Genomic DNA, 27,581 nt, shown 5'->3' with positions numbered 1-27,581 from the left:
AAAAGAGCTAGGCTCCCCCAATGATGTGTTTTATCATAGTGAGAGCAAACACTATTTCAGAGGTGCATTTAACTTTTGATTGAAGCAAGAAATTATCAGTTGTTTTCTGCTCCCATCAACCTTTCTTTTCAGGCTCATCAGAGAACCTACTGTGGCCACGGAATCTGCAGAAACAACAAAAGACTCTTTTGGGAGCCATCGCTTTGTTCGTCAGCTCAAAGCTATTGCAGAGATTAATCTGCTCGTTGCCGTGTCTTGCATGGATAAGGACATTCTCACTTTGTTACGAATTCCTTGTTTCAGGGTACTAAGAAATTAAATAAAACAAACTCACAGGAGTTTACACCCTCATATGACTGCACACTGATTTACATTCATATTAACACACTCTGGTGTATAGTGGTGTTTTGAAACAGTCATGATTCACTAAACTGAAAGAAAAAGAGTGTATTATAAATGCTTCATATCCAAGTTGTGTCTCTAGGATTGTTTTCCGACCCTGAGACAAAAAGCTCAACACCAAGAACATTGACAGTATACTAATTTCCTACCTGTTTACTGAGCATATCAAAAATAACAAATGTAATTACTGTTACACCTAAAACCACAAACTCATTAAATCAGTTAGTGTCTTGGGTTTTCCTTCAACTCAAGACACTCTATGCAAAATATGTGAAGGTGCTGTCTTTTCTATTTGAGATGAGGAATCTGGGGATGATATTCATCTGAAATGCTTATTTGCTCATTTGAATTCAATTCAAGTTGGTGGTCATGACATGGCACTAATCTTACTAAAGACAAGATTTTACAAGAAATCAAGAAAGCAAACACGTTAAAAATGTCCTTGTGCTAGAGTCAAAGTAAAAAAAAATTATAATCACCCTCATAATGATGCTTTGATCTATTTAGCATTTTATTACTTAGGAATTGTGAGACAGTGATGATGGTAAATGGTACACAGGGAAGGTTGGTTGCAATGGCTCAAAATGATGAATGATGAATCTTAGCTTTGCTATTATAGAGAAATAAACAATTTAAAAGATTTTAAGGATCACAATTCTAGACCTCAATATTAGTTTAAGGATTACAATAATTTTGTCTGGAGCATCATTTTGCTCACAGGATAATTTTCTTCTGGTTGTGCTTTTGGAGAATAATAACATTACTCATTGTGGCATTTTCATGTCTTTTTAAAAAGGTAGGGTCATTTTCTCAGCATTTTTATAGTTCTACTCTTTAACCAACAATTGTGGTATTATCAATGTCCCTTGAAAAGGTCAGCATGGCAGTGGGATGCTTCATTACACCCACTTTATCAAGATCTGTGTCCACGGTATTGTGTGTGGAGGACAGATGGACGCACAAGTGATCAACCATTTGTTCATTCCCTCGTCCATCTGTCGTTCTCATGCAGCATCTCACTCAAGAGTAACATCCCTGTCTAAACTCCACTTACTGCAGTGGGTGTAATGCGAAAAGAAAAAGGTCAATGAAAAAGCTTATTTGGCGTTTTTCAACAAAGGAAATCTGGCAACTAACTTTTTAGGCCCTGATTACAAGTGACAGGAAGAAATGTTTATTAGAAGGGAAATAACAAATTAGCAGCCTGCTTCTAGCCTTACTAAATTTTGCCTCACACATTATTTATAGCTTCCTTGACACTGATTTTATTTTTGCAGCGGCAACTGGACGTGGTGTGAAGGCCCAAACAGTGAAATTGGGGTGAAAAGAAAACATGACAGATGAAGGGAGACACACAAGAAAATAGAAGGGAATGGGGAATATAAAAGCATGAAGGCGAAGCAATTGTGTTTAACTTTCGACACATTGACCTTAAGCAGAACACATTCAGAGATTGTTAATGGCTTGAAGCCATTTTCAGTGTCAGCATTTTTCCTCTTCACCCAGTGAGTAGATCTCCGTACAGTGATCAAAACCACAGCTGAAGTAATCTCATTAAAGTGACACCTGTCAAGGGATGCGACATTCAAGGCAGAGCATGAATAGCAAGTAGATGTGGTTGAGGCAGGCAAATGCAGAAATGTGAAGTTATGAAAGAATCAACATGACGGAAGCGGTTATAAAATGAGCATTTGGGTTATTCCCACAGGAGAAGAAGATTAATTGATGATCAAAAGGAGTGAAGGCTAACTGGTGTGGCCCGATCCCACAGATGGTTGCTTTGGATGATAACTGGACCATGAAGCTGTAACAGAAGGAAAACATACAAGATAGAAAACATGTTGTTCTTTGCAACATGTGGATGGTTGTGTGTTGTGCACCTGGAGAAGAGATGATATAGGACGGCACTGAAACCATGGCTAATGGAATTCACATTTTACTTGCAAAATACATTATCATTAAAAATACAATTCCATTAAATAGGCATTAGGATTCAATATAGGCATAATCTCGTCTTTATTTATACCCTTTCAGGCCTAATTTGAAGGGCACTACTCATCCTGTAGTAGATCTCAATTCCGATTTCCCCCTCATAGAGACAGCACAGAAAATGAGGCAGGCAGGTGTAACTGCAGCCAAGAATATTGTAATCCAGCAATGGGAACTAATTCTATACAAAGATTAAATTATCACCATCAGCAAGGATTAATAAAGCTGGACAAACAGCCACATCAATGTCAACTTTCAGTGGAGTTGTTACTGTTCTAATAATTTAAAAAAAGATTGATTAAAAAAACGGACACACTTTACAATCTCAGTGCATCTGATCAAATATGTCACAGCTTCCTATGTTTGAATAGATTCTCTTTCCATTTGCAGTTAAATGATGCAATCAGCTACATCTCACAGGTTTGTAAACCAGAAAAACATATGCAAGTTATAAATGCAGTCATTTGACACGGTCAGTGTTGAAGATTACCCTTTCATGACAATGGTATTTGTATTATATGTTATAATGGTATTATTACTAAAGCCCTCATTCATAAAAATTATACACTTTGCACAAATAGAAGAGATATGGTTTAACTGATGACAAGGTGTTGTTAGTACTGATAAAGCTTCTGAATTCCCAAGATATCAATCTGCTCCAGTTTGTTACAAGATTCCAGACACCATCAGAAGTTATTTGGAGTTTATATCAAAGTGTTGGAGCTGTTCTGTGGTGAAAGAGAAACCTACAAAATATCCTTTAAAGTATTAGTGGAAAATACAGCAAAGCTGATGAGGAACAACATTCCATTAAACTGGGCAGACAGTAATTTGAAGAAACTGTACCGAAATATTTCAGTCCAATGTATAGCTGAACTAATTCATGACTCAGCTTTATTTCCATGTTTTTTTTCTGTGAAAATGTCGGAGTCATTACTTTAGTCAATAAAAATGACAAATGTAATTTCAATAACTCCACATAAATTTAGTCCAACAGCAGTCACAAAGTGCATTTTAATACAACTCTGCTACACTGATGGAGGAAAAATTGGAGAGTGTAGCAACCTGGAAGACTCTCTCACACAATCTCTCACCAGAGAATTTGGGTAAATTATTAAAAATACTCATAACAACACAATAAAGTAAAACCCCAAGTGGGTGACAACAGAAGACTTTAGTTTGCTGACCAAATGGCCCAGGTGTGATAGAACTTACAAGGAACCGCAGAGGTCTGAAACGCAGGGCAGAGCCAGAGGGAAATAGGAAGAGGATATTAAATGTATGCGCCTCACTTACTGTGAATTGTGACCTGCTCCTGGGAAAAAGCCCTCTGCTCGCCATGAACTGATAAGCTGTATAAAGATGAGAGAGAGAAAGAGGACACACACCTGTGCTTTCCTGTATGAACTCCTCCTCTTGACTTCTCATGATGTGATCTGCTCAAACATGCACGCACAGTATCAGTTCATAACCTATATCCATTTGAACAAACTTTTCCATCAAATTTATTAACTTATCACTTTGTTTTTCTATTCTCAAAATTGTATTTCAGCACAAGTAATCATCATCAGTGAGAAGCAAGGTGTGAAAACCCTCATCAGAAAGATGGGACAAATCTGCTTGCATGAACAACACCTACATATACCAGAAAAGACAAATGAGTTTAATGAATAGTGTCGTGTCGTTCACCAGAAATGACAACCCCAATAAGGTTCAGCTGAGGAATGCCAACACAACCTGTGGACATCAGAAATGTGCAGGGTGAAAATATCAACAATCAGTACCAGGCATTCAGTAATGTAAAACATGCATAATAGGATTCATGATATCGGAGCCCAGAGTGGTTTAGTCCAATCATTGTGTCTGTGAACAAATGTCAGTCTGTACAAAATAAGCATTACCTGGGACCCCTCCCCCCTCTTCCACATATAGTTTGTGGGTTAAGGCAACTTTCCGAAACCTGAAATGAATTGTAATCTCAGACCTGAAATATATCTGAACCTTCAAATAAAGTAAAGTAGTTTGGCTAAATTGCAAGCTAGCACAGGCTGCACAAGCATAAAGTGTTCCCAGCTTTTGATCCACACAAAGAAAGAGCTGGAAGACTACATACACAAACAAGTGAATTCATTGCTTTCCTCAGGCCTTGGATGGAGTCACACTCAATTTATTCCAATCCGCTTACACTTCAACCATAAGTACTACTTCCCCCTGTCCAGAATCTAATGGTAACTTCAGCCAGGCCTGAAAAACCCGTCTTCACCTCAAACGATATGAGCATTTTTTAATTGGACTTGGTTTTTGTTCCCGGAGCAAAATCAAGTCCCCGTGATGCGACTGAGTCAGTAGATTTAGGTCCACTTAACACTGAATACCACAAATCCACAAATAAGAACACAAGCTTGCCCAATTCCTGGTAGACGACTTCTACTCTCATTTTGGCTCACAAAGTGTCAGAATAATAAGCTACAGACCCAGTGTACCACTACCTATATCAGTGAGATCACGAACAAATTCAATGTTACCTTTGTGGACTTGATGACTCCTGTTATCTTAGTGCATTTATGGTCTGAAGCTACCTTAATAATTGGAATTTGCCTCATAATTGCAAGAAGATTCTTGTTTTAGTGAGATAAACATCCCTTACAAAAAACCCAAACAACACAATTCAGCACATTTGAACAACTGAGCCCCAACTTATATCAAGTTGGTGTTTTCTCTTACTGGAGGCAGCGAATCAGTGCAGGCAACTTCAAACCAAAGCTAAAAAGTACCCAGTTGTTCTCTTGGCTAAATTTCACACTCATCATGAAATGAGTATCAAGGCACAGCTGAGGTCAGGCTGGCAATGTGTGTGCAAGCAGGAGGGTGACGTCTTGGATTGTCGATGTTGCCATTTAGGATCCATTAAATGGAGGGTGTTTAGCAAACACACCGGAACAGAAAGCAATAAAGATAGTAAACTCCTTCAAACCTGACTTTATTGGGGGTGGTTTTAATGGAAAAATAAAATGCACATATAAATCAAAAGAAGGGAATTGAATGAAAGGTGCAAGTGAGATATTGACGACAACAACCGCCCTTGATCCGCTGTGCTCTTGTGTGTCGCTTGTCTAAAATGTATCCTTCCCCCAATGTTCATACTCGTGGTCTTAGCTCTGGTCAGTTTTGTCTCAGTGAAAATGTTTATGCCATGTTACTCTACAGTTATTATTTTTTCCATTTATATGTTGTCTTTCTTGTGGTTTTTGCTTCGCTGGTCTCGACTCGCACACCTTTCTGCTTTTAACTGATAATGTTTTGTGCATCCGGGTCTGTAGCCTTGAAGTTGTAACAACAGGCCGGGAGAAACAGCACAAGTAATGCGGTTACTGCAGAGGTAAAATGGTTTTCTGAAAAGTAAATCAAAGTGCTGTTTACTATCAGTCTCCCATCCCTACCAGTATGAAGCTCAACGAGTGACAACAAGATATTTATTTTGTAAGGCAGCCTGCTTTGCTCAGTCAGTCGCAAGAACTGAGTAAAGCTCACTGACATGAGCCAATAAAGCCAGTCAAACCACTCTCAAAGTGCCTTAGAGTAGATTTTGTTTTACCAGGCACAGCCAAGTAATGAGAGGTTCAGATCATTACAGCATGTAGAGACTGTATCTCCAAATTGGGCTGGAAATGACTTGACATTGCTGAAAAAACAGTTTTACCTTTCGCCTCTATGATTTAAGGTGCTTTGGTCGGGCGGATATTCAAATTGTTATCTGAGCATTTTAGCCTCTGAAGGTTTCATCAGCATTAATACAACCACACTATCCAACATCAGTTCTTTGTTCTCACTTGATAATGGAGTTTAATCTTGAGCCATGAGCTCCACATCTTAACAGGTTCCTTCCTCGAGAGACAATATATCTCTTAATCAGATACCTGCTGATAGATAAAGTTGTGTGATGTGTTGAATAATCTAGTAGAGCAGCAACAGTTCTGGCAACAATGGATAAAAATAATGGATGTGGTGCATTGAGCTGTTGTGTTACGCATCTTCAAGATGCATAACATGACATTGAAGTTAACCCCCCCCCCCCCCCCCCCTGGATGGTTTGGTTATCTCAGCCGGCCTCTCTCTCCCTCCAGTTGGTCGCGGTCTGCAAAATATCTCACTCCCACACCATTTAATGCTGCTTTATCTCCTTTAACATTGACCTCACCATCACTTTATTTTCCTCCTTCATACATAGACGCGCTCTTCCTCACAAACAGAGGAGCACGCAAACACATTGAAACACCCACGCAAGTGCAAGCACACCTAGACAGATACACACAGCTTTAATCTCCACTAATTGCCGGCGGTAGGTATTATGAAACTCGGTTGTTTTGAGGGAAAACAAACAGGCATGGAGGGGAGTAAGTCAGCAAAAAAAGGAGGAACAGGGTGAGAGAGCATCAAGAGCAAACAGATGCAGACACAAAGAAAGATAAAGGGAGGATGAATGACTTCTTCCACCGAGGGCAGCGTGGAGACTGTCAAACACGTCTCCTCAGATTGCAGAGATGGAGGTAACGTGAATAGAAGTCTTTTATGAACCTGAGAGGAAAAACACTGCGACAGCTGCGTTGGTGGGAGATGTCTGAGTCGTGAAGAATTCAGGATGGAGCTCGAGGAGTCTGTCAAGTGTGTGGCACTCTGTTACGTCATTTTCATTCTTTTGAAAGATATATAAAGGTGTCAACTTGAGATATGGCAGGGAAACATGTGCAATAAAGTTTATGGGGTTACTAGTTCAGGCTTGCGATTTCCTAAGAGAAGATTAATCGTAAAATCGGGTTGAAAGTTTGGCTTGCTTTAACTGCATCAGTTCATTGTCAATGTGATTTCTTATTTTTCATCACGTATGTCTAACAGTGTCTCTCTGATGATTTGCTGCTTAGTGTATGGCACGTCTTTCTATTTTCCCAGTTCTTAGTCAATCTGCTGACTATTTTGTTCAACTTCAGCATTTTTGCTTTTGAAAGCTGCAAGAATATTAAAAAGCAAAGCTGCTACTCCAAAGAATGACGACTTAATGGGTTGTATTTCTGCCCTTTTCAGACAGACATAGACAGCGGGGTGAAGAATTGGTACATTTTAGGAGTTAGCATTCTCACCTTGAAGTGAGATACTTAACTATCCCAGATTTGAATCTGGGTTTGGTCCAAAATCATACATTACATAATACATTGTAGCGTTATACCAAATGTTCAGGGGTCACGTACAGCCCAATTTACTCGCTGTTTCAGTTTCAAAAGTTCTGCTTGTTTCAGTCCCCGGGGGTAAAATACATTTTGAAGTCTACATTTTCACAAAACCGGAAAAAGGTTGAAAATTGGACCTTAAGCATTTGGTTACAAATGTCCCCATGATGGTACATTATTGAGGGCCACACAGTGACTAGTATTCTTGTTTGAATGTTCTCCCCATGTGTATGTTGGTTGTCTCTTATGCCAAATGTTTGACACTCAAGCATGTGAGCTGGTCACTCTAAATTTCCTCCGAGTGTGTGTGACTGTTTGTGACATATCATGACTGTATCCTAGCTTTTGTTCGGTTGGGATCGGTTCTTTCCTCACAACCCAAAGTTGGATAAAGCGGTGTGGAAGACGGATGGATGTGATTGTTTATCTCAAATTGTTTGTTTACTGACCTTCTGTTTCTTGTCGACTCCACATCTTCACTCCTGCCTAATGATGGCTTTGACCTTGCAGATAACTGTATTGATCTGTTTCCCTCAAGCCACCATTGAAGAACGTCTAAACCATGGCAGAGCATATTCAGCATCATGTTGCATACATTGGCCCTGAGATATAGAAAGAGTGCAGTCATCCTTTTTTACACCACATTGCACAACGCTTAACAATTGGTACAGGGGTGTGTCATGCTTTCAGGTCAAATCAATTAGCGTCATTATATTCTGCTATGTGTACATGCCAGTCAGTATGTGCATACTAATTTACTTTTATTTATTTGACTGATCAGAATAATGACGTAAAATTGAAGTAAAACATGCTGTGCTTTCAAGCAAATAAACTGCTGCTCAGATGTTTGTAAGAGGACAATTTTTACCTGAGGTGTAAAACTCCAAAGGCAACAGATGGACAGAGATACTCTTCCGAAACCACTGTGGTTTCCTCTTTTTTGGGATTATGTTGCCTAAAAAAACCTCTCGTCAGCCACCACTCCAGATCATTTCTTGACATCATGCATACAAGGAGACACTCCATTTGTCAGGCTGTTACCTTTTTCTGTGCTGCTCAGTAGGCGCATGGGGAGGCACAGTGGCTTGTATAAACTCATTACCAGTCTTCCACTGTTGTCGCAGTGAGTCAAACGGCTTGCTGCTGACCCATCTGCTGGTGCTCCACACATGGAGCACACACCTCTCCACAAACACTGCAGACACAGATGAATGAGCAAGGTTACAATCATGCAGATAAATGTGTGTGCACCTCACACCATCTGATACACATCGTGATGACTGAGCTGGAATATCCCCCATCAGGACACACACACACACACACACACACACACACACACACACACACACACACACACACACACACACACACACACACACACACACACACACACACACACACACACACACACACACACACACACACACACACACACACACACACACGACGTGTATGGCTGATATAGGTTTACATCGACTGTGATAAAACATTTAGCTGAGCATATGGTGTGTGGAGAGAATTAGAGCTTATCCAGTGACCGTGTGAATGTAAATGCAATACCCTGTCTGTGATCTGTCCTGGCACAAGGAAGATCAGGTGACGACAGGGGGGGAATTAAAAGCCTATCATTGTCACAAGACAAACAGGCTCGTCATTGTCTGGAAAATGCTGACGGATCGTCCCAAACCTTATGCCACCTGAATTAGCCTGACCAGAGAGACCTGATCTTCCATTTCCATGCCAGAGCTGGACGGACTTCATAAGAAGCATGCTTCTACTAACAATGTAATGCTGATTTTGCTTACTGGCAAGGGCTTCAGAAGACCAGAGCCATGGAAATGATCATAACAACCAGTATAAACATGCACAGTGTGCTTTCAACTGTGACAGCCGTGAACACCCATGATTATGGTGATCACAGAGCATCTCCACGAGGCAGGAAGGTGTCAGTCTAGACTGAGCAGAGGAGGGATCAGTCTCTGCTGCCATCTGCTGCTAAAAGAGTAAAGAAACATTCAAGACTGTGCATGCACAATTGTGACATTACTGAAAGAATTACATGCTCATCGTGTCACTATGGAAAACAATGCCTTCTTTTTAAAGTAGTGCATTACTTTATACTACAAATATGTTACCTCTAACATGACATTTTAGTTGAGCTGTGGTGGTATAATATCCAATTTACTTACACAAGTTGGCTAAAATCTGATGTAGTCACTTCTTGACAAATGCATTTATAAATGAATAAAGCAGGTGAACAGGTGATAGGAACTACAAACAAGTAGACAGCAGCAGACAACTTTATGAAATCAAGCTGATCAAATCTCTCAAGGGGACTGAGCTTGTTTGGGATTAAAGAGGTGCTTCTAATTCACCCATTGTTTAGTGAAATCACAACAGAGCAGCAGATTTGGACAATGCAAATATAAGCTGGTGACTCAAATACTGGGACAGACACAGCAGCTCTACAATTGTTCTCTGGTGGGACAAAAGTTATAATACACCTCTTCAGTGTTTTTGCATTAGGAAATTCACATTTGTTATCCATTACAGAAACCATTACTTGACATGTCATTCAAAACAGTCTAGACAATTCAAGATGTGTGTCCATTTTTGAAAGAATCCTATTTTTAACACACTTTATCATACCGTCTTTTTTTCATTATGATTTCTTATTGGTTTGATTTCTGATTGGAATTTTAAAGATGCTGCATCAATCTAGTGTTGGCTTTCAATGAGATTTTTCACAAGAGATGCACACAAACACAAAGGAAGACTCCCTAAACCCAATAAGATAAACTGGCTGGATGGCAACCTCACATTGCATAAATAACTCTGCTCCTAACCAAGAAATAGTCCAGATCAGTGACTTTAAAATGCTTTATGAGCTGTATTTAGGCTACACACGAATAGCACACTAAAATGAACGATGAAGCCAGACAAGGAGCAATCATTTCCTGTTTTAAATCGACATTTGTTTGGCTTAGCATTCATTCTACAGAGTAAAACAACGAAATCACACGACTGACATGAAAGTAAATAAGGAATGGTTCAACTCAGCACATTAAAAATAGAGTTAAATACATACATAGCATGGGTGGACATCCTTTCAGATCCTGTTAAAATGAAAACAAAGACAATGCCAGGCATCATAAATATTCTGAAATCCACTTCCTTTTTGTAAAGTCAATTTTTATTTATCGGATTGATAGAAGCATTTTTAGAAAATATATCCATTTTCAGGCCCATAAAATCAGATTAAAATGATCCAATGATTGACTTAAACACTCTTGAAGAGATGGGAATGCTAATTAAATGGTGACACGTTTCTCAATCATCAACATCAGCATACAACAAAAGCATACTAATACAGTAATCAAATGTTACATCATCACAAATAAAACATGATTGTTAACTGGTGGAGTTATCACAATGGATAGTGCAGTTTTTTATATTAACTTTATACATCCCATTAGAATAAATACAGTACAAATTCACTTTTAGTAGTCACAGATTGTCAGTAAAATACAGGGAGGAGACCATGTTTACTTATTAGATATATTTTTTCCACTAATGCAGAAAACAGCTCATGGGCATACTGGAGAGACACTGGACTATTGTGTGTTTGTATGAAAAGTAGAGCTTCCTTTGTGCCTGAGAAAAACGATAGTAAGTGCAAGCAGTTAAAAACAAAGCGTACAGTACATGCATTTTCAGCAACAAATGTCGACATGGACTGAAAGAAGAAACCCGAGGTGCTGTTGAATCGTTGTCGGCGAAATTCACAGTTTTTAAAAGCTTGTCTCTCTCCAGTCTTCCATGTTCCAGTCGTTCTTTCCCAGCACACTTCTCCTCGTCCACAGGTAACGTCATAAAGCGTCTCTGTTTCCAAGCTGGGGGTTTTCAAAACCTAAAGAAACAAAATGAATACATCCATATGTAAAAGGTGCAGTTGTATACTTAGAATTGATACAATGGATCAATGTAATATGCAGTATAGGATTTAGAGCTTTCACATGGAACATTTTCACCTAAACTAAAATCGTATGTCAATACAGTTAAACACAAACCTATTGACAGAAGAAAAACATTGAAATTACAAACTGCAAGATGTCAATATCTAGTTCTACACTGAAAATATTAAAACCATCTCCAATTCAGTGCAAAGTAATTTCAAAAGTATATGGGTGTCCCTTGCTTGTTTATGTTGCCCCATTGACATAAATCACTTTTTGCAAGTTTAGCTCCCATCACTGTGATTAATTCCCAAATCTCTTCACCAAGACTACATTTTTAGATATTTTTTAAAGGAAATAAATGCTCATTCATATGAAATTATTCCTGCCTCAGGCTTCACCAAACCTCAGAGTCAGCTGAGGGTCACTCACAAGTCAGTGTGCATGTCATTAGTAGAGATTCATGTTAAAAGTATGAGCCTGTAGCTTGACAATGCGCCTCGCTCGAAACTGACAAGATTGATACATTTGGTCTATGAATTGTTAAACTGTTGGTGATTCCAAACAGTGTGAAAACAAGAAAAACAGTCCTCTTTCACCAAATTATCCAACAAAAACAGAAAATGCAGTCATGTGATTAGGGGAATTTTTAAAGCTGCACTGTGTCCAATAACAATTGCTTCAAGTTGAAAGTCTTGCTCTGCAAAGCTGCGCTTTCAAATGTTGCAGAAGGCTGTGAAAAAAAGTGTCAATATGTCAAAATAACTGGAACAGAAAACAAATGCAGCTTTATATGCCTGAAGTGAAGATCTGACACCACAAACGAAAACAAGCAGTCCTCTGATACTCAGATTTCTGTGGAGACCGACAGAGAGCCTATTGTCCTCGATATGAAGTCTCCGCTTGAAGTTTCAATCCACTTCAATTCAACACGACAGGTCACAGAGGGCCACTTAGAGCTCATATATTCTATATAACTTGCTTTTATACCACCATTTGTGACGTGAAGACCCTTTTATCATTCTCACAGTGATGGTAATTGAGTCCCCGGCAGCAGGTTTTTTTGATATATTGTTCTGTGTAACACAGTGGTTGGCAGTGGTTTTTGCCACGTCATTAGTGGCCCTAGAAATCCACTGCTCTGGGGTTTTATCTCCACTACCAAACTGCTCCACATACAAAATCATGATGAATCAGCTAAATATGGCTGCCAATTATCACAATAATGGAATAGAGCGTCTAAAGAACGTCAGCTCCAATTAAAGCAAGAGTGATAAAAATAAGGGCCTTGTTTCAGAAATGGCAAAGTTCTCATCTAATAGCACACTTATCCAGACAGTCAGATCTATCTGCCAGCTGCACTGAGACTTTTCTGGAAAACAGCCAAATTATCTCTTTAAATTGTATTTTATGATCTTTCTTGGCTCAGATTTTCATCAAATATCAAACATGCATTCAATATGTAGGGTATGACTCATCCTTGTACAGTGTAATAAAGTACATATGTTCAGTTTTCTGTGGCATTTTTAACAACCAATGAGATTTTGTAAAATTTCTTCATATTTTAGTGAAGCAATAGGATGAGAAAGAATTAAAAGATTACAAACAAGTTTCCTTGCACTTTCCAGTCATACCACACATATTTGCCGGAAGTGAGAAGGTACATACACCTGGTCCCAGCAGGATAGTCCAGAGATCTGTTTCTGTACTGGGGAAAACAGGGCTTTTTCAAAGGGAATCTGCGATCTGAAGACCTCTCCAGATCGTAGGGGTTGTCCCGTTCCATGCCTGAGGGGGAAATGGCATGAGAGACACACACATCCACAAATAGAGGGGGTAGGTGGGGAACTCAAAAAAGGGAATATGGGGATACAGCAGGTAAGACAAGGTGCACAGGTGTGGGAGCAACATCAAATAGGAGACTCGTGCTGAATTCACTGGATAAAAAATAACAAAGGCATTGTGCCATTGTTATGAATTATGAAGGAAAAACAGCAACGTGTGCGTATGTATCCATGAGTTCAACTGCATGCATACTGTGTTGTATCATAAAACAGAGACAACAGCAGGGGTGTGAACACAAACAAACAAACAGACAGACACACAGTACCGATGTCGAACGAACTGGACTTCCTGGTGCGATGCGATGTGGCTGGAAACCCATTTTGGTCCTCTTCCTCATCTGTGTTGGAATAATCATACTCATCATTTGCATCTCATTTCGTTTGTTTAGATTGACTCTCAGATGCTGGTAGCTTATTTCAACCTGTACAGCTTATTTGTTTATGTTAAAAACACAGTACAATACAGCAGCTGTTACACAGACACGTGTTTGTAGTTCAAACTAAATTCACTCTGAAGATTTCAGGTCAACTGTTTACATAGATGTGATCTAATATTGTCTGTGTGTGCCGACGCATTTAATTGCAGCAGCTGTGTGATTGAAGTGATGAATGGTCACACACTGTACTGGCACCCAAATAGCTTGATGATCATTACAATAATAATCAGAATGATTAATTATTGAGATTTAAAGTGGGACACAACTACAATAGGCACCAACATGGTACATAAATAACCAGAATTTGAACAATGGAATCAATTATGCCGCCCCCTCTCTGCCATTTCTCTTTTGTTTGATTGTGCCTGATGAACTGAAGTCTGGCAATAATGCAGCAATTTCAGAAGGAAGTGTCTCAAAAGGGCCGCAGCAGTTTGAGAATAGAAACCACATAAACTGGTGATTCTGAGCTTTAACACAAACATTCTTTACAATAAATATCTAAAAAAAGGGACACTTAAAATGTAACAGATAAAATATCCCAATTTCATTATTATATTACACGCATGCTCCAGCACATTTTGCTTTATATGCAAGTGAAACTACATCCTGCAATTCATGAACTTTTTACTTTAACAGCAGTGTTAACACTGTAAGACTCAAATTGGGGATGGCAAGTCCATAATTTGTTGTCTATCAAATACAAAATATAAAGAAAAGGGAAACATCTACTTGCAATATACAATAGAGTGATATTTCAACTACAAATAACAGTTTTTGTTTTTATGACTTCTTCATAACAAGACTTAAAGTAAAAGTTTAAGCCTTTAAACTGGCTTTAATTAGAACATAAGGACACATGTAAGTGCGGCTTTTGCTTTGAACTCGCCACTATATTATAATGTCTGGCTTTCATGGATGTAACAATGTAACAGTACCGTGATTTATGAGGCCAGGCTCGGCAGCTTCTAGCCCAGGCTCGGCACACGGCGACGGACTCGCTCTTTCAGTGGTCTCCTTGCCTTCAGAGGTGAGCTCATTGGCTTGTTCTTCTGGAGTGGCAGGAGACACTTTTGGAGAAACCCTGGTGTTTTCTGGTGAAGTCTTATCTCTTGACAGGTCGAGGACGGGCTGATGGAGGAGCAGAGTGTGTCTTTATGCCATGAATGACACTTTTGCAGAATAAAAAGTTTCCGCTGAATGCACTTTGTTTTCTTCTCTCTTTTATTACAGAGAGTAAACACACCTTATTGGGAATGAGAGGACGCTGTCCCTCTGGCCCCCGTCCTCTCTGCTTTTCTTCACGCTTTCTTTCACTTTGTTCGTCTTCTCTCTCCTGTCTCCCCGCCTCTTCTGCTCAGAGAAATACACAGCCGACGCATCCTTACAATGATCTATTGAAACTTTGAAATTTAAAAGCAAAAGCCCTGAAGCAAGAAAGCTGGCAAGTAGCATAAGTATATATTTCATGTGCACCTGGAAATATAAGCCCGGGGAATGAAAACAGACTGTCATTTACTTTATATTTTACTTTTGTTTGTTAAAAAAAAAAAAAAAAAGCCTACAATTGCAAACTGGATAGTTATTCCGTTTGTTTGTTAGGATCTCCCTGCAACTTTCCAGAGGAGAAAAATGAAAAGCATATTGTGCATGCCACCTGTTTACACGCTTGTGTTTACAGCATGTTGGTGATAGTCCATTTAATGAAGATAAACAGCTGCAGTTTGTATTAACGCCTCCTAGCCATCTACACATTGCAGGAAGGTTCTCAATCAGAGAATAGAAATATGCATTCCTGGACCTGTTCTCCATTTTTAATGTCTATCTGGAGACTTCATTATTGATTTTATGACAGAAGCAGTTCTCGCCTTTGGCTGCTGGGCTGATCTCTTAATTCCCTTTGACTCAGGTTGTAGTATAAAATACAGAGAAGGTTTTGCTCATTAAAAAAAAGTCTAGACTTGAAACTAACAACAGCTTTTAACGATGGCTCTTTCTCCGTCAACACACTTACAACTGGAGAAAGCAATCAAATCACTGTCCACTTTCATGGAGCATCTCATGTTGATCAAAGGCTTTAAATGGTTCATGTTTGATTTTAAAGAGCGTTTACATGGCTTATGAGCTTTTTCTCTCAGTCCATTACAATCATACTCAATAATAACCATCAACGTGTGGAGCAGTGGCAGACTAGAGGTTAGAGAAGCAAGCTTGCAACCATATGATTGCTTGTGGCTGGAAGGCCACTGCCGTGGGTCTCTGAGCAGAACCGTGAGCCCAGCTGCTTATGTTGTGTGAAGGAGGGCATCTGATGTACAACTGGTGCTAAATCAAACATAATCCACTGTGGCGATCCTGAAAAAGTGCAGCCGAAATGCACTCACTCTTTTACAATAGCGTCAACAAGTGGGATCTTCAAGCCAGAAAGATTTTGTTCATTTGTTCACGACGACTAAGTCATATTATTCATCCTTTGAGTTACTTTATCACGTCAGTAAAACACAGACACTGAACACATGCCAGTTGCAGTACCTAAACTTTCCTGCAGGTGTCTCTGCCTCATAACAGCCAGACTGGGCTTGGTGCTCTGTGGGGGTGGCTCTGGTCTCGGGCCACAGGGGGCCACGTTCCCTCCGCCGCCGCCGATCAGCAAGTCTTCTTCCATCTCAGATCGTGAGTCAGTCAAGGGCACGATTCTCTCCATCTGTCTGTCAATTTGCTGTTTGGAAGACGCCACGTGGCCATTCGTCCGAGTATCGGTCGGGGCGTCTGAAATGGTCATCGACCTGTCAGCATCTTGGTCAGTGGATCTGATGTCACAGGTGCTGCTGCCATCCGAGTCCTCGATTTCTGCCCCGATACAGCTGTACACCATGCTGACCAGATCTGTGGACTAAAGACAAATCCCGCAGACACAATTAATAAAGTGACTTATTTGATTTTCTTTTCGTCCCTGATGTAATTAAGTGTCAACTCTCTTTTGACCAATGGTAATAATGGTGAGAAGAGAAGGAGATTCAGAATTCTGCATTCAGCTATAACAAAATCAAATTAGCCCTCATTTGCCAGGGGATGTCCTCAAATCCTTAAGTGATGATCCAAGGACTCTACTTAGGGAGAGAGTGAGAGAGTCGGAGTCATCAAAATCCGTTTGATGCTTTCAGCGTGAGTGAGTGTGCTTTTTTGAGCAGATTTAAAATAGGCCATATAGTCCTCCACACCTTAGACAAGCAGCACAAAGCAGACACACACAAAAAGGCTGAAAATAGCAGGTGGTGGGCACAGCATGCAGCAACATCGTCATGTCATCTGGGACGACTCGGAGTAGGATGCTCACAAGTAAAGTCCTGATGAATTTAGACAGGAGGCAGCCTCAAAGATCACAAATGATGTGATTTGAACGAAACTCGTTATGACTTAATATGTCATGCTTGCACCATCATTAGTGTCTACATAAAATAATATGTATGCAATTACCCAGAAGGTTTTGAAGTTAAACACACACTTTATACATGGCAACATTATGGGTGGAAAGCAAAAATTACTTCCCCAATAACTGTACCTGTCTTTGGATGAGGCAGGGTGGGCTGGCAGCTCTCATCCCATGAACCGGAAAACCCTGAATAGGCCGAGGTGAAGGCATGGCCCCATTTGCACCAGGGACAGCACTCTCTGGCCTCATTGCGTCTTTAGGGTGCTGGATCATCGAGTACACGTTTTCTGAGGCGCTGCTGAGGCACAGACACAAGACACTTAAAATGCAATTTATAATGTCAAAAACTAATTTTCGGAACCCCTTAATCATCTTGAGCCCACTTTCCCATATGTGTATTCTACAGTACATTCAGTTGAGTTGCTCTTGAATGGTATGGGGCTTTTCCTGTGTTTAGTTTGCATGTTCTCCCAGGTGCTTTAGTTTTCTCACAAAGGTCAAAAACATGCATTTGAGGCAATATCGGTGATTCTAAATTGCCCATCGGCATGAGTGTGAGTATGTGTGTCTCCCTGTGTTTGCCCAGTGATGTACCGCCTACCCACGACTCTATGATCAGTTACAGAGTTCTGTTACACAAAGTTGGACAAAGATGTATAGATGATGGATGGGCAGGTGTTTTGTAGCCAATATTAACTTTCCTCATTTGATTAGCTTTTTATTACATTCAACCTTTTATTTCTCTCCGTTGGAGCGGGTTTATTTGTTCATTTGTTGTTTAATTGGTGTGGGAGTAAGCTGGCTTCAGGCCTCACTTCCTTTAGACTTTGTATTTTTATAAGGACAAACAATGATAAACAATACAAACATTGACCTGCTATTTTTCGATAACATACGCTCCTTGCGTCATCTCATTAAACACTGCAGTGAGGGAACTGTAACTTTTGAAAGGCTTATCGCTATTGCTACATTCTAAACACAGAGCCATTGTTCCAAGACAAAATAATGCATATAGATAGTGGTTGAGTGAATGCGGAAGAAAAAAAAAATGTCTTTGATTGCTTAGCAACAATCTGCAGGTGAAAAAAAACAATGCCGACAAAACACTACTTCTGTCGAGAGATGGCCTTCAGATGAGTCACGTTCGCCTTCATTGTGCTCTTTCACAGCGGTGTGGACTGACGCTGGCCTCCATGTTTATTTCCAGCGCCTCAGCAAGGTTGGCAGTCAGCCGAGGGCACCGGTTTTGTGAGGACATCTGCGAGCTGTTACACTCACCGGAGCACCAAGAGACACTTTCCCTTATTCTGTGGTAAATGTGCAGCTTAATGGTCAAGTCTGCAAATGGTGCCTCATCTCCTTCCCCCTAAATGTTCACTGTGTGTAATTATTTTTTTACAAAATAACTTTGCAAACTTTTTTCCATTTTGCAACACAGATATCTACTTTTTAACTGCGGCACCATTGTGTATGTGGTGAAACACACTCCGAGCAAAGGAAAACAGTTGGAGGTAGGAAAACATTTTCTTCCATTAAAATATTAATGAAGCTATGAAGTGGCGTTAATGCCCAGCACTGGATTAATCTAACAGCCATCTCATTCTCTGGCTCTGTGCACTTTAGCTTTACTTTTGCCTTCATTCTCTCCGCTATTGTGCTGCGTACTTACTCCGAGTCCTGATTGGAGATGGTAGAGTTCCGGTTCTTGCGGAAACCAGAGAAAATGGACAACACGCTTCGTCTTTTCTTTCTCCTGAGAGACTGAGCCTGATGGAGGGACGACAACTGACTGAAGGACAGAGGAGGATGAGAAAAGAAAGAAGAGATGAGATTGTTTTTGTTTGACAGTTAGTGCATCATGAAGATATCAAGTTAGAGGTCATATTTTGTGGGGTTATATTCCTCAGTCAGCCTTTGTTGAACAAAATTATGTACAAGTCTGCATTGACACAATGTTAGGGTTAACTGCTACACTGTTGGTATGGGCCATTTAGTAATAAAAGACAGCATACTTTTTATTCTGAGCATCAGCGTACAGCCAATTTAATATATCTGAGAGAAAGAATAGTTTCTGCTGCCCCAGTGAATCTTTTTTATGCACTGCTGGTGTGTGTATAGCGCATGGCGACATGTCACCCTATAATCCCCAGAGGGTTACCTACCAAATCGCTGTGTTTCCAGTAGACGGCACTGCTCTCAGCTGCAAATTTATGATGATCTTAGAATCCTGCTCAAAGTAAGGTGCTAAAGACTTGCTTCAAATGGTTAGAATGTTTTAAAACCTTTAAAAACGTGTTTTATACACTTTAATTTACTAAGTGTAAGTGTTTGGAGAGCTTTTTGTCTGTGTCACTTTTCTTGTGAGATGACATTTTCAAAACAAAAAATAAATGTATAGAAGCACAATATCTACTTTGAGGTTTTCTACATGCTTCTGGCAGTCCAAAACATCGATCACGTGCTACACTTTGCAACATTATTAAAGGTATTTTTTTACAAAAGTATGTTTGATTGCCCTTTGTCACGTTACAGCAAATCTACAACAATAATCACAACATACGTCGGTTTGCAGGAATAAAGTTGTACTGTAAGTTATCTACATAACCGGTGGACCTTTTTGGAGCTGGAACATGAACATTTCTGTATCTGAGTAACACGACAGACCACGGTCATACATGAGCCCCGATGGCTGCATGTTTTAGGGCCACGGGTTTTAAGAGTTGATCAAAGACTCTTCGTCTGAGATGTGGTGTAAACTCTGACATAAAATAAATGTACACATTCAGCGCGTATGCTACAACATTTGTATGTCCACATGATGATCGCATACACATTGTTTCCTCCAATTTCTTTTTGCCATTAAGAGATAGTTTGTGCACCTCTACCGTTGGCGCAAATTGCAACGCGAGCAATTTTCAGGCTGCATTTTCCAACGCTCCTGATCAATAAAATGCTTTAGGATTTACAAAAAATTCATGTGAGCTGAAGCTGAAATTACTTTACACCCAGCTCTAATGAGAAAAGCGCTGCAACCCTTAAAGTGGTACACACAAATGTTGCCTCGGGCCTTGATGTGTTTACTCTCCCTTTGGTCTGCATCAACCCAAGACAAGATATGAGGAGATAATGTTGTTGTTTTTTGCTGCAACATATTCCTGTGTGTGTGTGTGTGTGTGTGTGTGTGTGTGTGTGTGTGCGTGCGTGCGTGCGCCACTGAAGCAGTCCCATATTGTTTAATTCAGAAGATTTCTTTCATGAGAAACTTTCAAAGTTGGAAGAAAAAGAAAACAGCACAGCTCTTGATGTAGAAACTCAAACGAGCAGTAAAATGCTCTGTAAAGCTGGGAGGATCTGCACGGTTCATCATGGCACCTTAAGTGGCTATCTTCACAGCCATGTGACCCATTTTCAATCTGGATGCATTGATTAAAGTGACTTCAAAAGGGACCAAGAAGAGATCCATGCATCAGTCGACCACAGTACTAATAAGAAGCTCAAGCTAGAATTTGATTGCTTCTGGTTGCAGTGTGCTCTAAAAACCAGCAGCAAATCAGGTCAAATCAGCCATTTAATCCAAATAAATATGTTCAGGATGCAGATAATTTCCTGATTACTCAATTAGAGATAATGATCCAAAAATTCTTTCAAACTCCTTTCTGACCTACAGTTTATTATCCTGCTGCTAATAATAGAAGAGCTTTATTTCCAGTAACCCCCTTCTGTCTAATATACAAATGCTTTTTTTTTTTTTTTTTTTTTTTTTTTTTTTTAATCACAGAGGTCACTGGGTGACTACATAAACAGTAAATATTACTGCGATAATGTACGATATGATTTGATCTATAGTCCATCTTTAAGCATTGGTTGTAGGTTTTAGTTGAGAGGTTTTCAAAGTGAGGGACGGTGAGCCCACCTTGCACAGCTTGATCCACATTAACCCCCTCATTTTTAATCAAATTTTTTTATCATTTTACCATCCACCTAATTGTTTCTAATCCTATTTTTAAAACAAAAAGCAGGCTGGGAGCGGGAATCCCTCCCAACTCACAGCTTTTTCCTGCTTCTGCTCCCCGAAGTCCCCCTGGGTAGACCCACCCCAGATTTTGAAAACCCTCTCCTTGTTATTTGATCAAATTATGGTGCAATTTCAGTACAAACTGATGCATGCAATCGCTCGAGGAACATGCTGCACATTTATCATTAACTTTAGCCTACAGAAGCAGTGCCGCACAAGAGATCCAATATTGTTGTTACACTTGAACACTAAGTAGCATACAAGAGAAACCCTCGCTTCATACATATTCATAACACACGTTTATTTTGGTTAGGTCGATTGGTGCTTCGGTATTTGCAGTGGAGAGCGTATGTGTCCTAAAGTACCCTCCATCTGATTCATATCCCCATACACAAATCATCTGAAGCATATATAAATAAAAAAAAACCTGCACTGACTTCATGCAGGGTTTTTTGGGGTGGAGAAGTATAATACGATATATGAAGTCTTCGATTAAATAGAAACTTGCAGATATAGACAAATCTCATCTATGGGGCTCATGAAAAATTATCTAAAAACTATGAATCCATGCTCACTAATTAAAACTTAACATATTATAAATGACATCCGTCAAACCCCCTTTTTAAAAAAAATCAGCATAAAGCAATAGATTCAAGATCAATAATGGTAATGATCAGTGACTATTCTTGAGACCCGCTATCATCATTAAAGCTTGGAGAAACACTATTTCACTCAGTCACATGACATAATAAAGAATCATTGGCAGTATAAATATTGTTCAGCTTCAATCAACATTTCTAATTATTAATTTTTTCTTGGGGCAGTAGGATTACAACCTCTATATTATACATCAAAAATATGATCAAAACCATTTTTCATCATAAGATTTAGATTTCAAGTTAGTAAATTATTGCTCATTGACACCTTAACAAGTTACAGGAAGACATCTGAATTTGACTCCAAGGTCCCAGGACAAGGACTTCTAGAGCTTTGGAACACCCCACCGTGAATTGGTTGCATTTATGAATGAATTATGGTCCCCGAATTAGGGTTTCTGACAGCTCCTTAGCTTACTCAATAAGGTTTTTTGAATAAAATAAAAATAAATAACTAGCCACCAAAATCTGGCAGTTAATCTCCAACTTTGCTTTGCTGCTGTCAAAGGTGCCCTGCAGAGATGCCTTATAAGGACATTTTTGTTACTAAAGTGTGACTAAATGCACCATGTTTCCTCCAGGAAGAATAAAGTGTGAAATTGTACTTGGACAATTACTGCATTTGGCACATTGCTTCCACTTGAGATCAATGAAAGAGTGTGAAACCAATTGGCAGGAAGATCTGCTATCGCCTGTGTGTGTGTGTGTGTGTGTGTGTGTGTGTGTGTGTGTGTGTGTGTGTGTGTGTGTGTGTGTGTGTGTGTGTGTGTGTGTGTGTGTGTGTGTGTGTGTGTGTGTGTGTGTGCGCGCACACACATGTGCATGTGTTAAAAGGAAGCTCTATTGGTCAAAATCTCAACAATAGATAAGAACTGGTGACTCGTGGCCCACAAGCAGAGCACTTCCTCACCTATTGAGTTATGTGAACAATTACCAAAAATCTGAAATTCAATTAAAATCAATTATGATTGCTGTAACATCAAACATATTTAACTTGTTTAACTCATTGTTTTCTTTTGTCACAATAGCAAGGAATGTCAAAAGCTATTTTCTCATATTGAAGTTCTGGCCAGTGGGAGCATCAGTCAAAACCTGTTACCATAGACATTGAACCTACACGTATCTGAAGCGAGATGACGACAGGTCATGCTTTCCTGACCAACAGCACAGTTCAGTTCAATCGATGCTTTTACCGAGTGAGCATTGCTTTCAGCGGGCAGCACAATAAGAAGATAATTGCTTTATGTTTGGATAACAGGACAAAAATGGAACTGATCATGGATAATACCTGTCAGGTAGGACTCGCTTGCTGTAGAAATCGGGCAGTCCATCTTCCAGCATACTGACTCCTCCGTTTTCCGAGCAATGCTACACACACACACACGCACACGCACACGCACACGCACACGCACACGCACACGCACACGCGCGCACACACACACACAAACGGGAAATGGGAGTAACAGGATAACAATGATCAATCTGCCATGTCGACGAGAAGCTGAAAGGCTGACAAGAGGTATTATCATTTCAAATGACTGGCTGGCAAACCCACAATACATTTCCAACAGACGGATGTTTGTGAAATAACTTCTGACTGAGTTTGTACTGATTTAGAAAACAGCTTTTACAAAGTCTGGAAACAAACAAGCTGGTAAGTTAGCGACTGCCCTGCCGCCCCTGGGAGATGGCTTTGCATGATTTGATGATTTGAGTCACAAAGACACACATGCGACAGCTCCCTCCTTTAAAAGGAAGCTATTTTTAGAAAGTGCCACCGGCAATGAAAACAAGACGGATAACGAAGGTTCACACAAAGCAGCTAAGAGATTAAAAAAAGCCTAAGAACTAAACATGTCAGGTTTACTTTATCACCTCAACCCATGTGCGAACACTTCAGTGCAAACAGATTGAATTTCAGTATGATAGCGTAAATGAAAATAATAAAAAAAGGGCAGTTTAATATGAACAGTGGCGCCACAAGCAAAAAAAGAGGAAATTAAAACAGGTTCACGATGCATTTCTTTTCGATATGTAGCTGGGTCTCCAAAGACTTCTTTGTAAAAATCGATTTCGAACACTTTTTTTAACTCGATTTTGAACGCCAAGTCAAAGCTCACTGCTGCGTCACTCATAAACTCACAGATTCAGGAGGGAGGTGTCCCGCTCGGTGTCTCCGCGGTGGGCGGGGCCTGACGTGAGTCACATGACGCAAGGGCGAGCCGTTGGTGGGAAGGGTAGACAGACACTCCCATGATGCCGAGTGGGTGAGAGTGGCGGAGTGCGGTGGGGCTGAGGGTGTCGGAGAGGAACTGGGCTCTTCACCTAAACCTTGAAGACAACATGGGAAAAGAAGGAGACAAGTTACTCTTTTTTTTAACCATTTTTTACCTGCAGCCTCAGAGTTTCATTAAATATGTTAATTAAGTGGCAATCATTTCAATACTCATGAAATAATCTTTCTATGACATTTTTTCAACATATTAAAAAAAAAAAAAAAAACACCCATGCCAAGCAGACAGAATGTGTATAGCTTGCCAATCATGAATATCAGCATTAACTTCACCACATACAGTATATGCAAGCAGCGATCATAATTTAAAACGTGCATGATTCAAGTCTCTATGGAGTGAATATTAAACATTACTCATCTAATAATTGTTTGGCCTTATTACTGCACACAACTTGTGCATGACTAGTTTTAATTTAACCAAAGATAGAAATGTAATTGCCTTTTGCCCAGCCATCACTGAATTATAGATATACTTGTTCGCCACTTCCATGATTAAATGTCCCTCAGTATTCATCATTGTCATCATCATTATCATTATTAAGGTTATACAGAGTTGTGTAACATGAGAGTGCATCACATTAAGAAGGTATTCTTATATGCAGTCCCTCTCATGCATCTTAGTGAGGTGGACAGAATATTAGACATACTCATCCCTATATCCATTTCAATGCAATCTACAACCTTATTATTGAACACAAAGTTAAATCAAAACCTCTCTGGCTCTCTAAAGCTGCATTGAGAATTCAGATATTTGTAAAGGCAGAATTTATGGAGGATCTGTAGTACTTGATAATAGAGTTTCAAAATGTAACTAATTAAGTGGTCAATGTTAAATTATATATGCTCGTGTATGAGCAGCGGAAGGCAATTAGCTGTGAGTTGAAGCTGAGAACTCACTCAGTCTGGTAGAAACGGGACGGATTCTTCTTGTTCTGGAGCTCCGCTTCTTAATAGCCATGGTGTCCTTTTGTCAGAAAAAACATTCATTTAGATTTCTAAAACAGTCACAGAGCATATATAGACATTTTTCAAAAAATACAGGGTTGAGGATGCATCTTGTGGAGTATGCCACCCGCTGTAAACTGGAACCTGAATATTCATAATAATGACTTGGTCACGTAGCTTTGTAGAACATAACTGATGAAGTTGTCAAATCAAGCAGAGTCCTAAAGAAGAATGATGGGTTGAAGGGGGGGGGGGGGGGGGGGGGGTTTGCACCTCGAGCATGTACTTTGCAGTGGAAAGTGACGGGAGTCATGGGAAGCATTTTAATTCAATAAACCAATACGAAGAACACAAGAGGCAAATATGGCCTTTATGACTAATTGTTTTATAGATTTTACAACCCGGGACAGAAACAAATTAAGATTTTCAGAAGGTTGTGTAGTTTTAGGTTACACATTGTCAATATTTGTGACTCACATGCAGATCAAATTATATTCCACGATGTTTTTATACAGAAAACCTGTTGATTTCAAACTTCAGTTCTTTTTCTTGCTGCTGTCCAACACAAAGACAGATTTTACTTTTGGTCTGACCCTCTTTAAAAATTGAAGATTTAAAAGTTTGGGAAAGAAAATGTTATCTTAAATACATTATTCTTGATTTCTGAAATTTGAAATAAAAACAAAATAAAAGCTGTGCCCTGTTCTCTCCATTTAAAAAAAGATTTGGCAAAAAGATTTGGGAGTATAATAGTCATTGCTTTTAAATTATTTGTGTGCAAAACCTTTTCAATCAGTTACTTGAATTTATGCAAATATCTGACTCTTAAAATGTTATTCTATTTATAGCAATATAATAAATAATAATTTCTGAATATGTCACACGAGTGTCAATATCCAACAGCTTAGGGTGGTATTGTTTGTAAGTACTTTTCCTTCCTCATAAATCAATCAGCTTTTATTGGGTCAGATAGTAAAGACAGGGAAAAGTTTCTCACAGGGAAAAACTTTTTCTTTTGTGGTGGATGATCAAAATGCTGTCATCATTTCAGTGACATTTTTTTCAACTTTCAAACTTTTTTTCAGCTGTATATTCATGCTCGGTAACAATCAAAACACCTTCTGTATTAATTGACTAAATTTACACAAGCGTGATATGAGCATATGCTTTCGATGCTTACTATTCCCAGGTTGACGCCAAAGTCCTCATCGGGGAATTCCAGAGACTCCATGAGCCTGGACTGTCTGATGGTGCGTCGGCCCGTTCCCGCGTCGTCCCAACGCTTCGCCTGAGACACCTGCCGCAGCTGATACACCACACGCACAAAACACCCCCCACCAAAAAAAAAAAAAGAAGCAACTTACATTATCTCAAACACAGACGTGCTCACATATACGGTGTGGTGACACAAGAAACCATCCATGACTCGATGCTTGTCCATCCTCTCATCCAAGAAACTCACAGTAGCACAGTAAACGTGACCAGTGTGGTGCACAAAGACCATGAAGGGCAGAAATTGAAAACAATTTATAGATTATCAAAGCAGACTCAGGCATGATAGAGGACAAGCCGGCGCAGCAGCGCAACACAGAAAGGAGAAAGAGATGTAACGGTGCAGACAGTGAACTGAATGCAAAACAGGACTGGGCTTACTGACACAAGCCTGTATTGGCCTGCTTCTCCACAGGATTAATCTTAAAGAATTTAATTTAACAAGTGAAAGAAAACTACAGGGCTTAATCACATCCTAAACTTGCTCAACTCAAGAGTTGTTATTGTCTCCGAGTTTAATATTCACCTTAAAAGACTTGGACGCCTTCATCCAAGTTTGGTAATGACATGAGAACGAAAGCATCCAGTTCAATTAATTGCTCATATTACAACTTTGAGATTGACAACTAGAAAAATGTGCCTCAGAAACCTTCAATACAGTAGATTTTGATGGATCTCTGGACATAGAGTGAACATTTTTCATAAAATGCTGCAGTTCAAGTTGTTGCCGTTGAACCAAATTGACTACATTGTCTACATTTCAGTGTTTAAATGTACAAAATGATATGTTGAGTAAATGTTTTCACAGTTTTCAGTGTTGATTATTAGGACATTTGAGTTTAATTGAGGTACTGTAAAGTCTACAGCGTATGTGTGCATACTTGAAGACATCTTTTCAACCTTTGTGTGACTTTATCTATAGATATAATGAGACTAGTCCACAAGATACACCCACAATGCACCCAGGGCAAATGTTTTAAATTAAACCAATGGGTCATACAGCGACAAGCTGAAACAACTCACTCATGTGACGCTGTTTAAAGCGTCACATTGAAAGCGTCTTAAAAAAGCGTCGTAGAAAAAACTCGGTCTGTACAGCCAGAAGCATTTCAGGAGG

The 27,581-nt window shown here is 39.6% G+C and overlaps 1 protein-coding gene across 1 annotated transcript in view; it reads right to left on the bottom strand.

Annotated features, from left to right (window-relative positions):
• Positions 1-8,741: 8,741 nt before the first annotated feature.
• The window catches only part of carmil3 (capping protein regulator and myosin 1 linker 3), a gene marked incomplete at both ends in the record, with an annotated part of 86,249 nt that continues 67,409 nt past the window's right edge, over positions 8,742-27,581 (bottom strand). The window contains 12 exons of the mRNA XM_080503076.1: positions 8,742-8,808; positions 13,204-13,357; positions 13,680-13,751; positions 14,789-14,981; positions 15,097-15,203; positions 16,383-16,743; positions 17,413-17,578; positions 18,953-19,072; positions 23,243-23,322; positions 24,098-24,285; positions 25,145-25,211; positions 26,373-26,498. Coding sequence (XP_080359202.1) covers positions 8,742-8,808; positions 13,204-13,357; positions 13,680-13,751; positions 14,789-14,981; positions 15,097-15,203; positions 16,383-16,743; positions 17,413-17,578; positions 18,953-19,072; positions 23,243-23,322; positions 24,098-24,285; positions 25,145-25,211; positions 26,373-26,498 — 1,701 coding nt within the window. The remainder of the gene's footprint in view (positions 8,809-13,203; positions 13,358-13,679; positions 13,752-14,788; positions 14,982-15,096; positions 15,204-16,382; positions 16,744-17,412; positions 17,579-18,952; positions 19,073-23,242; positions 23,323-24,097; positions 24,286-25,144; positions 25,212-26,372; positions 26,499-27,581) is intronic.

Source organism: Blennius ocellaris (genome assembly GCF_963422515.1).
Source record: "Blennius ocellaris genome assembly, chromosome: 10".
Classification (NCBI taxonomy): Eukaryota; Metazoa; Chordata; class Actinopteri; order Blenniiformes; family Blenniidae; genus Blennius; species Blennius ocellaris.
Note: the sequence above shows the minus strand (reverse complement) of the source record. Positions and strands in the feature narration are given on the sequence as shown.